Source organism: Pipistrellus hanaki (assembly GCF_964339955.1).
Source record: "Pipistrellus hanaki genome assembly, chromosome: 1".
NCBI lineage: Eukaryota > Metazoa > Chordata > Mammalia > Chiroptera > Vespertilionidae > Pipistrellus > Pipistrellus hanaki.
In genome coordinates, this window is record NC_140503.1 from 50,950,324 (window position 1) to 50,962,670 (window position 12,347).

The 12,347-nt window shown below is 38.8% G+C and overlaps 1 protein-coding gene across 10 annotated transcripts in view; it reads left to right on the forward strand.

The window, feature by feature from the left end:
- Positions 1 to 12,347, forward strand: part of CCPG1 (cell cycle progression 1) — a 71,262-nt gene that overhangs the window by 7,295 nt on the left and 51,620 nt on the right. For all 10 annotated transcript variants that reach the window (XR_014794354.1, XM_084876243.1, XM_084876236.1 and 7 more), the window contains exon 2: positions 9,354 to 9,422. Coding sequence is in view for 9 of the 10 variants with exons in the window: in XM_084876243.1 (XP_084732369.1) it covers positions 9,363 to 9,422 (60 nt within the window). In the remaining variant the exon portion in view is untranslated. The remainder of the gene's footprint in view (positions 1 to 9,353; positions 9,423 to 12,347) is intronic.

Consider the following 12,347-nt stretch of genomic DNA (forward strand, 5'->3'; position numbering starts at 1 on the left):
CTAATTCTAGAAGATACAGTGATGGAAACCTTACCTTTTCCAAAGTAAAATGTAGCTACCCAGGAATGATGTAGGGCACCATCATGTCAGGTAATATTCTCTTAGGTTATACTTTATAGGTAAAATTAATATTGTTGCTGTGTTGTCAGTTTTAACAACTACCACCTAAATTGTTTTAAAATTATATCTTTGGCCCATAACTGTTTCCTAAATTCAGCCTACTTGCTGTTTCCATTTGGATGTGTTAATAGCCGTCTCAAATTTAACGTGGCCCAAACTGATTTACCAATTTTCCTTTTATGATTTACTGCTTTTGAAGTCTTCCTGTCTCAATTCTTGTATTTATTTAGGCCAAGAGTTGTTCCTCTTACCCATTATTCAGTACATCAGGAGGCACTGTTGACTCTACCTTTTAAAATATATATACCGTATTTTTCGGACCATAAGACGCACCAGTTTTTAGAGAAGGGAAATGAAGAAAAAAAGATTCTGAAACAGTGTCCTAAAATATTTTATGTGCATTAAAACCCAACATCACAGTCATAAACACATGTAATCAACCCTGTAAAGTAAACAGCAGCATTTAGAACCATTTTAGAGCCGGGCAAGCACACAGAGACCACACAGAGCCGGCCAAGTAAAAACACTTTTTTTTTACAGTATATGTGTAGGCTATATTTGGACCATAAGACGCAGGGACTTCCCCCCCCCCCACTTCTGTATATTAGGTATATTAGGTCTAGTAATAATTAATGTCGTTTTCTAATACTTTTTTTTTAAATCGAATTTATTTAAACAATACAACAAAATTTAATCAACAATATAGTTGCCGTTGTTTTCTACTACTTGTGCCCAACGCTCAGGAAGCATTTTAATCCCTCTGTTGTAAAATTCTTGTGATTTTGATGCAAAAAATTCGGTCAATGCATTTTTGAGGCATTCTTCATTATTAAATTTTTTTCCAAGAAGAAAGTTTTGCAAAGAACGAAACAAATGGTAATCGGAAGGGGCAATATCAGGAGAATATGCAGGTTGAGGGAGAACTTCCCATTCCAACTGGCACAGTTTTTCAGCAGTGATTCTTGCAGTATGCGGTCATGTGTTATCGTGGTGAAGAATTACGCCCTTCCGATTAATCAGCGCGGGTTCTTTTTCTCTTAAAGCTTGGGCTAACCTTTCCAATTGGGCACTATACACTGCACTTGTAATGGTTTGGTTAGATGGTAAAAGTTCATAATGAAGAATTCCTTTAAAATTCCACCAAACACACAACATCACTTTTTTCGCATGCAAGTCAGGTTTTGGCGTGGGCTGCGGAGCCTCATTTTTGTCCAACCATTGAGGCCGCCTTTTCAAATTAACATACAGCACCCATTCTTCATCTCCGGTAACAATTTGCTCTAAAAACGGCAAAGGGTTTTGACGAGAGAGGAGCGAACTGCAAATTGTGACTCTTCGATTATGGTTGCTGTCGGTCAACTCATGAGGAACCCATTTTCCAAACTTTTGGACTTTGCCAAGTGCACGCAATTGATTGGAAATTGTTTTTTGTGAACAATTTAAAGTTGTCGCAAGCTCTTGTTGGGTAATTTGAGGATTTTGCACCAAAAGAGCTTGAAGAGCTTCTTGATCAAAATTGGACACACGGCCTCGACCACTCTTGTCATCTAACGAAAAATTTCCCTCTCGAAATTTCTCAAACCAACGCTGGCATTTTCTGGCGCTAACTGCATCTTGACCAAGAGCACTACAGATGTTTTTTGCAGCCTCACTTGCTTTTCTTCCTAATTGGAACTCGTAAAGCATGCAGTGCCGAATATGCTCTTCATCCGCCATCTTCTTAGCCCTAGTTTTGCAACAAAAACCAAACCAAACACAAACTTTTTCAAGCAAAACTTGTTTAATTGCACTTCACACGTTCTGTAGATACCACGTGTTTGAAGGTTATGTCAATACAAGTCAACACCAAGCAAGATTTTAAATGAATGTTTAAAAATGACATTAATTATTACTAGACCCGATATATAATCTGGCCACTGTCTTCACTGCTGCCAAACCAGTTCCAAACCACCATCCTCTCTCATCTGAATTATTGTAGTAGTTTTGCAAATGTCTTCCTGCCTCTATCTTTATCCTTCCATAGTATTGTCTCAGGAAGGAAGCCAGAGTGAGCGTTCTATTCCTTTCCTCAAAATCTTATGTAACTTTTAGTTTCAGTAAAAAACTAAGGTCTTAGGATCTATAATTATTATTGTAAAGCCCTTAAATGCAGAAGGGTTTATGCATTTACTTATGGTCAAATTAATGGGAAAGGAACTTCAGGATACCTCCAGAATTTTGAGTTCCTTGAGGAACAATTTGGAATTGGACCACATCACTCAAGAAATCTGTTTACCTTTATTGAGTGCCTAATATGTGTCAAGTGCTGTGCTGTTTTGGGAATCCTATATAATAAAATGGTGATATGCAAATTGACCATCACTACAACACACAAGATGGCTGCCTCCATGTGGTCAAAGGTGGCTGCCCCCATGTGGACACAAGATGGCCAGCAGGGGAGGATAGTTGGGGGCAACCAGGCTGGCAAGGAAGGGCAGTTAGGAGTGACTGGGCCAGCAGGGGAGGACAGTTAGGGGTGGCCAGTCTGGCAAGAGAGGGCAGTTAGGGGCAATCAGGCTGGAAGAGGAGCAGTTAGGCATTGATCAGGCTGGCAGGGGAGTGGTTAGGGGGTGATCATGCTGGCAGGCAGAAGTGTTTAGGGGTAATCAGGCAGGTAGGCAGGCAAACAGTTGGAAGCCAGCTCTCCTGGATTGTGAGAAGGATCCCAGATTGGAAAGGACACACACACACACACACACACACACTCCCCATGCACGAATTTCGTGCACCGGGCCTCTAGTATATGTATAACAGGCAGGTAAATAAGCAATTGCAGTCCAACATTCCATTTTTAGTAGATTAGGGAAACTGCTGTAGTCTTTGGGACTGAAGTCAGGGGATGGTTCACAAATAAATGATGTATTAGCTGAGATGGGAAGCAATAGGCACAGTATTTGGGTTGAGATAAGGGGTGGGGAGTATGCAAAAGCCCTAGAGTTAAACTGAAAGCCAAGTCTTTTAGAGGAGTTGAAAAGTCTGAGGGGAAAAGGGGTTTGCTGGAGAGAAGACAAGATGCTAGAGATAAAACCAAATGATACTTCACACCTTTGGGCATTATCTTGTAGACTGTAACTGAAAGCTTAATTTTACAATATCTGTCATACATATACGTATATGTATATATAAAAGCCACTGGAATAATTTTAAAATATCATACATATATGTATGTATATATATAAAAGCTTCTGGAATAACCGGATTGGGAGCAGGACTGGCCAGCCAACCTTCTGCAGTCCTTCCTGCCAGCTGGCCCTGCCCCAGTTGGCCCCCATTGGGGAAAGCCGGCAGGACCCCACTTGTGCACGAATTCATGCCTCCAACATGCAAATAAATAAATAAATAAATAAATAAATATATATATACACACACACACACACACACACATATATATATATATATATATATATATATATATATATATATATACACGCGCACACACACATTGGCTATTCCTGCATGCCCCACACTGGGAATCGAACAGTGATATCCTGGTTCATAGGCTGACCCTTGACCACTGAGCCTTGCTGGCTGGGCAAAAGCTTAACATTTAAAAAAAAATTTTAAAGTTGATTTCAGAGAGGAAGGGAGAGGAAAAGAGAGAGAGAGAAACAATAATGAGAGAGAATCATTGACCAGCTGCTTCTTGCACACCCCCCACTGGGGTTTGAGCCCACAACCCAGACATGTGCCCTTGACCAGAATCAAACCCAGGACCCTTCAGTCTGCAGGCCAGCACTCCAACCACTGAGCCAAATCGTCTTGGGCTAAAAGCTTAACATTAAAAATAAATAAATAAATAAATAAATAAATAAATATAATTGATTTTTTTACAGAGAGGAAGGGAGAGGGATAGAGAGCTAGAAACATCGATGAGAGAGAAACATCGATCAGCTGCCTCCTGCACATCTCTTACTGGGGATGTGCCAGCAACCAAGGTATATGTCCTTGAACAGAATTGAACCTGGGACCTTTCAGTCCGCAGACCGACGTTCTATCCACTGAGCCAAACCGGTTTCGGCTGAAGCTTAACATTTCTAAGGAATGATGTGAGATTTTAGGAAGATCACTTACAATGGTAGTTTTCAGAATCAGTGCCTCTAGGGTGGGACTCAGAAAGTTACTTTTTAAGTTTTGCTTTAATCGCAGCACGTGCAACTTTTTGAGAATGGCTGAATTAAAATGGTTCTATAGTATGACGGAATTTTGTTTAACACCAAACTCTTTCTTTGGTGTTATGGCCAGTAAGAATTTTTTTTCTTATTTGGGCTAGATGTCAAGTTTGTCCTTCTTCCAAGACTTTAAACAAAGAATCAAATTGGGATCTTTGATTTGAGAAATTTAAATATGCTAAAGCTGTCCCAATTTAGCAATTTTATTTAACTTTCTTTTGAAGTGGTTCTGTTTATTTAATCGTCTGAGCTATTATTTTGTTACAAAGCAAAAGCTAGGAACTACCTGTTTAAAAGAACTGTTTAAGTGGAAATTACCTAGATAAGGACAGGAGATATACACATATTAAATATTCCTGATTGTGCCTGGCAACTCAGAAGTTTTGGAAGGTTATAAGAAAATAAAGCATCCAGGTCTTAGGGGTGAGTTATGGAGGAACAGTGAGAATATAGGCTACTAGAAGAGGTTCGAAGAAGGGGTATGCAAAGGGCAGGAGAGAAGCTTTCACATGGTGAAGAATGCTCTAGGCTTCAGCCACTTTCATTTATGCGAAAGTCAGATCTACTTTATGTTCCATAGAGAAAGGTTTTTCCAGTTACCCAGTCACTTTACCAGAAACCTGCACTGACTGTATTGGTTATTTAATTATCTTTAAAAAAATCTTTTCCCATCTTCTCAAATTTCTCCTAACCCTTCCCTTTCTCGTTTAACCCCTCCTTTGTCAATACTGGTTAAATGTACATGCTCCCTTTTATCATGGACTATTGCACTGGTTCCTTGCAGCCCATAGGTGTAGGTGCCCTTTAGTTGCTACCCCATCTTAATATGTGCCTTTTAAAAGATTCAGATTTGTTCTTATAATACTCAACTCATGCTAGAATAATTGCCTTTCTTAAAATTTTTATATTCTTTAACTTTTTCCGCCTTTGCTTTTTTAAAAACCCGATGAGGGCTGAGACTTTGTCTTGTTCTCTTATTTCCACAGCCAAGAACAGAGCCTTGTGTACAATTGGTGCTCAATAAGTAAAGGGCTATAGGACTTCAGGAATTTTAACAGGTTGATGCTTTTTAAAAATCAGTTATATATATAATTTATATTTAACTTATATATAACTTTATATAATCATAGTATTTTATTTCCTCATTGATACAGCAATCAAATATCCCATGATAAGTTAATTTCTTTAGGTTTTCCTGGTCTTTTCAGACAGTGTTGTTTTTTGTTTTAATCATTTATTCTCTTCTTAAGAAGGTAGTAAAAGCAATACTATGACTCATGTTGGTTTGTTTCCTTCAAGTGTTTCATATTAGTCTCATGGCTGTGTATGGTTTGGTTGTTAGAATAAACATAGTTTAAGCAGGATCTGTAACAGTTCCCTGGAGCTATTGTGGAAGAGCTTGTGTAATAAATACATAATTGTGAACTTGTTAAAAAGATACGTTATTTATTTACTTGTCCAACATGATTACTTTCAGTCTAGCTGGTAAGTAAATATTTAGCCAATCATTGATTTGCAATCTGTACAGTTTAATGCTCCTATAGAAATGAAATACACAGCCCTGGCTGGATAGCTCTGTCTGCCTATAAACCAAGGTTGCAGGTTTAGTCCATTATCAGGGCACATATAAGAATCAATCAATGAATGCATATATAAGTGGAACAACAAATCACTGTCTGTCTTTTTCCCCCTCCCTCCCTCTCTCCCTCTTTCCCTCCCTCCCTCTTCTCATCTTCTAAAATCAATAAATATTAAAAAAAGAAATACACCATTAAAAACACATTAAGTTTACATATTTATCAAATCTAAAAATTCATAAGTTACTAAAAGGTAATATTTTCAACTGATGATCCATATATATATATATATATATATATATATATATATATATATATATATATATATAAATGAAAGGCTAATATGCTCTGACCAGTTGCTATGACATGCACTGACCTGGTTCACCCGGAAGATGCTGTGCGGGTGTGTGACAGGGCAGGCTCCTTGCACCTCAGCTTGGGGGCTTCCCCAGTGTATGAGCCCTGGCGGCATCCCTGGGGAGGGTAGCAGGGGGAGTGAGAGTGAGTTCAGTGGACACCCCGCATTCTTCTCACTGCTCCTTCGTCCCCATCACCCCTGCCCCCAAGTAGCTGGCGAGAAGTCACAGCCCCCACCAGGGTGCTGTGGGAGGTTAGCTGCCACCACCCACCCCCAATTCCCCATCCCAGCCAGGTGCCTGCAGTGCTGCTGGTTGCTTGCTGTCTGCAGTATGACCCTGCTTACCTGCTTCACCATCCCACCATGGTCCTGCTGTAGTTGGGACCCATTGCGGCCGGCAGTGCCTCCACTGCTGCCTACTGCTAGCACTGCATCACCAATGCCCGCCATGTTCTGCACCGCCCCCTGGTGATCAGTGCATGTCAAAGAGAGCAGTCAAACTCCGGGTTGAACAATTTGCATATTAGGCTTTTATTATATACTATATAAAGCTCTCACTGGCGCTATTTGCACGCATATGTTTCAGTCTCATTGTTGATCGTGAATTTGGTTGACACTTGTATTATAGAGAAAGGGTGAATAGCGATATTAAAATATTTCTTCTAATTAATTTCCTTTAATTAAGGCACTAGTTTTAAAATAATACTCTAAAACTTTTGATAGTAAGATTTTAAAATCATTTTACTTTAAAATACTTATTTTTTAAATCTCCCTTCCCTTTGGTAACCATCAGCTTGTTCTATACATCTATGGGTCTGTTTCTGTTTTGTTTAGTCATTTGTTTTGTTGTTTTTTTGGATTCCACATATAAGTGAAATCATATAGTATTTGTCTTTCTCTGTTTGACTTATTTCACCTAGCATAATACCCTCTAAGCCCATCCATGTCAGAAATGGCATTTTTTCATTCTTTTTTATGGCCAGATAATATTCTGTTGTATATATGTTCCACACTATCTTGATACAGTTGTCTATGGATGGATACTTAAGATTGCTTCCATGCCTTTGCTATTGTATAGGGGTTCATATGTCTTTTCAAATTAGTGTTTTTGTTTTCTCAGGATAAATATCTGAAGTGGTATTGCTGGTTCTTAAGGAAACGCTATTTTTAATTTTTTTGGGGAACCTCCATACTATTTTTCAGAGTGGCTGCACAAATTCACAGTCCCACCTATGCTGTAGGAGGGTTCCCAACAGTTATTTGTTGATTTGTTGATGATAGCCATTCTGACATTTCTGAGGTACTGCCTTTGCTTTTGTTCTGTAATGATTTTGTTCTCTTAAGTCACTATGACACGCACTGGTGGTCAGTGCGTGTCATAGTGACTGGTCAATTTGTCGTTCAGTTGCTTAGGCTTTTATATATAGATACTTTATTTTTTCTTGGGGTGGAGATAGAAACATCAGTGATGAGAGAGAACCATCAATTGGCTGTTTCCTGCATACCCCCTATTGGGGATGGAGCCCTCCACCTGGGCATTTACCCTGACCAGGAATCGATCCATGACCTCCTGATTCATAGGTTGATGCTCAACCACTGAGCCACACCAGCTGGGCAGATTTGAAGTTTAACCTGTTAACCAAGCGCGACCTATAAATACGTCAAACATAAACACTATCGGGAACAGGTAGGACATATGAATACATCCTTGAAATATATGTTGCGCCCTGAGAGGGACGGTATATATTTTTTGTAATCTTTTTTTTTTTTTTTAAATATATTTTATTGATTTTCTTACAGAGAGGAAGGGAGAGAGATAGAGAGCTAGAAACATCGATGAGAGAGAAACATCGACCAGATGCCTCTTGCACACCCCCTACCGGAGATGTGCCCGCAACCAATGTACATGCCCTTGGCCAGAATCGAACCTGGGACCTTTCAGTCCGCAGACCGATGCTCTACCGCTGAGCCAAACCGGCTTCTGCTGTAATCTTTATAATTGTTTGTAAAATTTATAATTTTTTAATTCGATGTTTCCATTTTTTTTTGGTATTCTTTCTATTTGTTTGTAATTTTGTATTTTCCTTTGTGCTTTATATATAAATAAACGAAAAAATATATATTTCATTTATTTTAATTAAGTATAAATAAATAAAATAATAATATAAAATTACGTCCGCTGGGTGTGACGTACTGACACGTCCTAGTGAAAGAGTATGCGCCATTGTACGTTGCGTAATTAAAAAGGGAACTCCCCAGTTAACAGGTTAAATAGGAGTTTCAGAAAGAAAGGGGAGGCCAAAACCGGCTTGGCTCAATGGATAGAGCGTCGGCCTGAGGACTGAAAGGTCCCAGGTTCGATTCTGGTCAAGGGCATGTACCTTGGTTGCGGGCACATCCCCAGTAGGGGGTGTGCAAGAGGCAGCTGATCAATGATTCTCTCTCATCGATGTTTCTAACTCTCTATCCCTCTCTCCCTCTCAGTAAAAAATCAATAAAATATATTACAAAGAAAAAAAAGAAAGGGAAGAACTAACCAGGTAGAGACAAATGTATGTGGGTTTTGGACTAGGTCTAGGTTATTGCCAGTGACATCAGATTCTAACCAATTTCTGCTCCCAAACCCCTTCTCCATCCCATTTTAATTTCAATTGAAATATTTGCTGTCTAGACTATTTCCAGTTTAGGAGGATCTCCTTGTTTTAAAAGTTTGGTTATATTTATTCAGGTATACAGTCATATCCTGTATGGTAAATTCAGACCGAGGTTGTCTCAGTTTCAAATGAGAGAGAGAAAGTCACTTTTCATACTTAGGTCACATATTTAGAATTAAAAAAAAAATATGCCCACCTTCCTGATATGGCTTCATGGCTGAACTATGAACCAGGAAGTCATAGTTCGATTCCTGATCAGGACACATGCCTGGGTTGTGGGCTTGTTCCCCATTGAGGGGTGTGCAGAAGGTAGCCAATTGTGATGCTCTCTCATCGATATTTCTGTCTCTCCCTCACCCTTTCTCTCTGAAAGCAATAAAAAAAAATGTTAAAAAATAAATTATGCCTAACATGTCAATGTTTTTTGTGTTTATAGACCTGAAAAATGGCTGAAAACTCCAGTGACAGTGATTCATCTTGTGGTTGGACTGTCATCAATCATGAGGTATGCTATCTAATACTTTTTATAAGGCAACCCTATATATATATATATATATGTATATATATATATATAAAAGGCTAATATGCAATCAACTGAACAGTGGATGACCGGTCACTATGACCACCAGGGGCAGACTCAACGCAAGAGCTTCCCACTGGTGGTCAGTGCGCTCCCACAGGAGGGGCGTGCTGCTCAGCCAGAAGCTGGGCTCACTGCAAGAGGGTGCAGGCCAGGCTGAGGGACCTCCCCTTCTCCCAGTGCATAACATTCATTAGTTTGTAATATTACGGTGTTAGCAGTGATGTAAAAACTGAGTTCTTTGAAAGTAAGTATTTTTTTCTACATTTAAGCGTACGATTTCATTGTCTCCAGCTTGGACATTTTCCCAGCTACATTCAGCTTCATTACTGAAAACTCTATGAGCCAACATCTTTTACATTATTGCACATTGCTTTTGAGACAGTAGGTAAATATTTATTGAGAGTTTATTATTGGTTAGGTTCTGTGCTTTACCTACATTCTCATATAATTTTAAATATCTGGTATAGATTACTTTCATTCTCATTTCATAGTTAAGAAAGGTAAAGCTTAAGAGAGGTTAAGTAATTTTCCGAAAAGTATGGAACTGGGAAATACCAGAGCCTGCATATAAAAATACCCAGAAAGGAGCATGGAGAATATCTGTTCCACTTGTGATATATACCCTGTTTCCCCAGAAATAAGACAGTGTCTTATATTAATGTTTTCTCCCTAAGTTGCGCTAGATCTTATTTTCAGGGGATGTCTTATCTTTCCATGAGCTAGGTCTTATTTTCGGAGGATGTCTTATTTTCGGGGAAACACAGGTAGTAGCAGAACTTGCTAGGAAAAGCACCATGGCTACAGCTGTATCACAATGAATTTTATTATAGAAGTTTGATGTTTCATAATCTACACTAATAAAAGAGTAAGATGCAAATTGACTTTACCTTTGTGACACCACCCAGCCAGAAGCAAATATGCAAATTAAACTAACAAGAATGGCAGATTAATTTGCATACGCAGGTGCTGAGCGGCCAGGGGTGGGGCGGGACGTTTGCGTTTCACACTGTCCCAGCCACTCTGGGCCTCTGGGCAGCGTGGGAAGGCGGAAAGTTGGCTCTAGGCAGGAGCAAAAAGGCGGCTCCAGCTGGAGCAAAGGCAGTGCTGACAGCCAGGGGAAGGAAGGCCCATTCTTGCATGAATCTTTGTGCATCTGGCCTCTAGTTAGTACAGAATAAACATTATTTCCTCACACTGGTAATAAATGTTCATTATAGAAAAATCATAAAATACTGAAGAATAGAAGCAATATAAAAATCTGTACCAATTCAAAGTTTAATGGGTTTATCTATCTCTTTTTGTTTTTAGGCTACCTTACTCCTCACTTTTTTTCCTTCATTAATAAGGATTTTAATGGCTGGTCTCGATTGCTTAGAGCATCTTCCTGATACGCCAAAGTTGTGGGTTTGATCTCTGGTCAGAGTACATACAAGAAACAACCAATGAATGCATAAATAAGTGGATCAACAAATTAATATAACACTCTCTCCCTCTCTCAAGTAAATAAAAATAAACAGTATATCAAACTTCAAAAATATTTTAGATGGCATTTTTTATAATTACTTTGATAATGTGAGGTTTAGACAATCAGTCATATCTTCTAGAAAACAACATTAACAAAAAAATGATTGCTTTTCTGCAAGAATGTTTCAAAATTTAATAGCAAACTCTATTGAGTTTGAGGTGGTTTCTTTTCTTTTTTTCTTTTTTTTTTACCCTCACCCAAAGATATTTTTTCGTTGATTTTGAGAGAGAGTGATAGAGAGAGGGAAAGAGAAACATCAATATGAGAGAAACACATCGATAGGTTGTATCCTGCACCTGCCCTGACCAGGGCCTGGCCAGGGAGGAGCCTGCAACCGAGGTACATGCCTTTGAGCAGTATTGAACCTGGGACTCTTTGTTCCACAGGTCAACACTCTATCCATTGAGCCAAACCAGCTAGGGCGGTTTCTTTTCTTTATTTGGATAATGTAGTTTCTTCTTTTAATAAGTGACTTTTCTAATTTTAACCTGTTTTCTATCAAGCTTAGATCAACTCCCTTAGCAACATCTCCTTCAAGGATAATTAACTACCCTGTTTCCCTGAAAATAAGACAGTGTCTTATATTAATTTTTTCTCCCAAAGTTGCACTAGGTCTTATTTTCAGGGGATGTCTTATCTTTCCATGCGCTAGGTCTTATTTTCGGAGGATGTCTTATTTTCGGGGAAACACGGTAGTTAGCTGTGGGGAGTCTTACTTGGGAATCCAGTGTGAAGCAAGACAGCAAGTAAACCTCTCTGGCATGAGGGTATTCTGTGTTAGGGACAGCTTATTATATATATATGTACCTGAATCCCTCTTTCCATCGTATTTAGTTACCAAGTCTTACATGTGTGTTCTTTTTTTTTGCCTTTCCTACTTTCCCATTCTGATTTAGGCCAGAACTGATCTCCCCTGAAACTACCAGTCCATCCCTAACTTTGCCTCAGTTTCTACCATTTCCTACCACTGTAGGCAACCCCAAAAACTTACATTCAGAATTATTTAAAACCCAAATCTTTAATGAGTTCTTTTAAATTTTTTTTTTTTTTGAGGTTTATTTATCAGGAGAACTCAGACCTTTTGGTTTCATGGATTAGTAAGCAATAAGAAAATTGACGGGCAAAGGTAGAGTGGTTATCTTTATTTCACTAATTAAGACACAAGGAAAAACCCCTCAAAATCCACTAACTACTTATTAAGTAAAAGACAGTCTAACATCAACGTAGGAAGGATAAGCTTGGAAGAATAAAAATACTCTAAAATTTTATAAGGAACCCCATTAACCTAATGGGGTTCATTATAAGCTTTACCCTTAAACTTT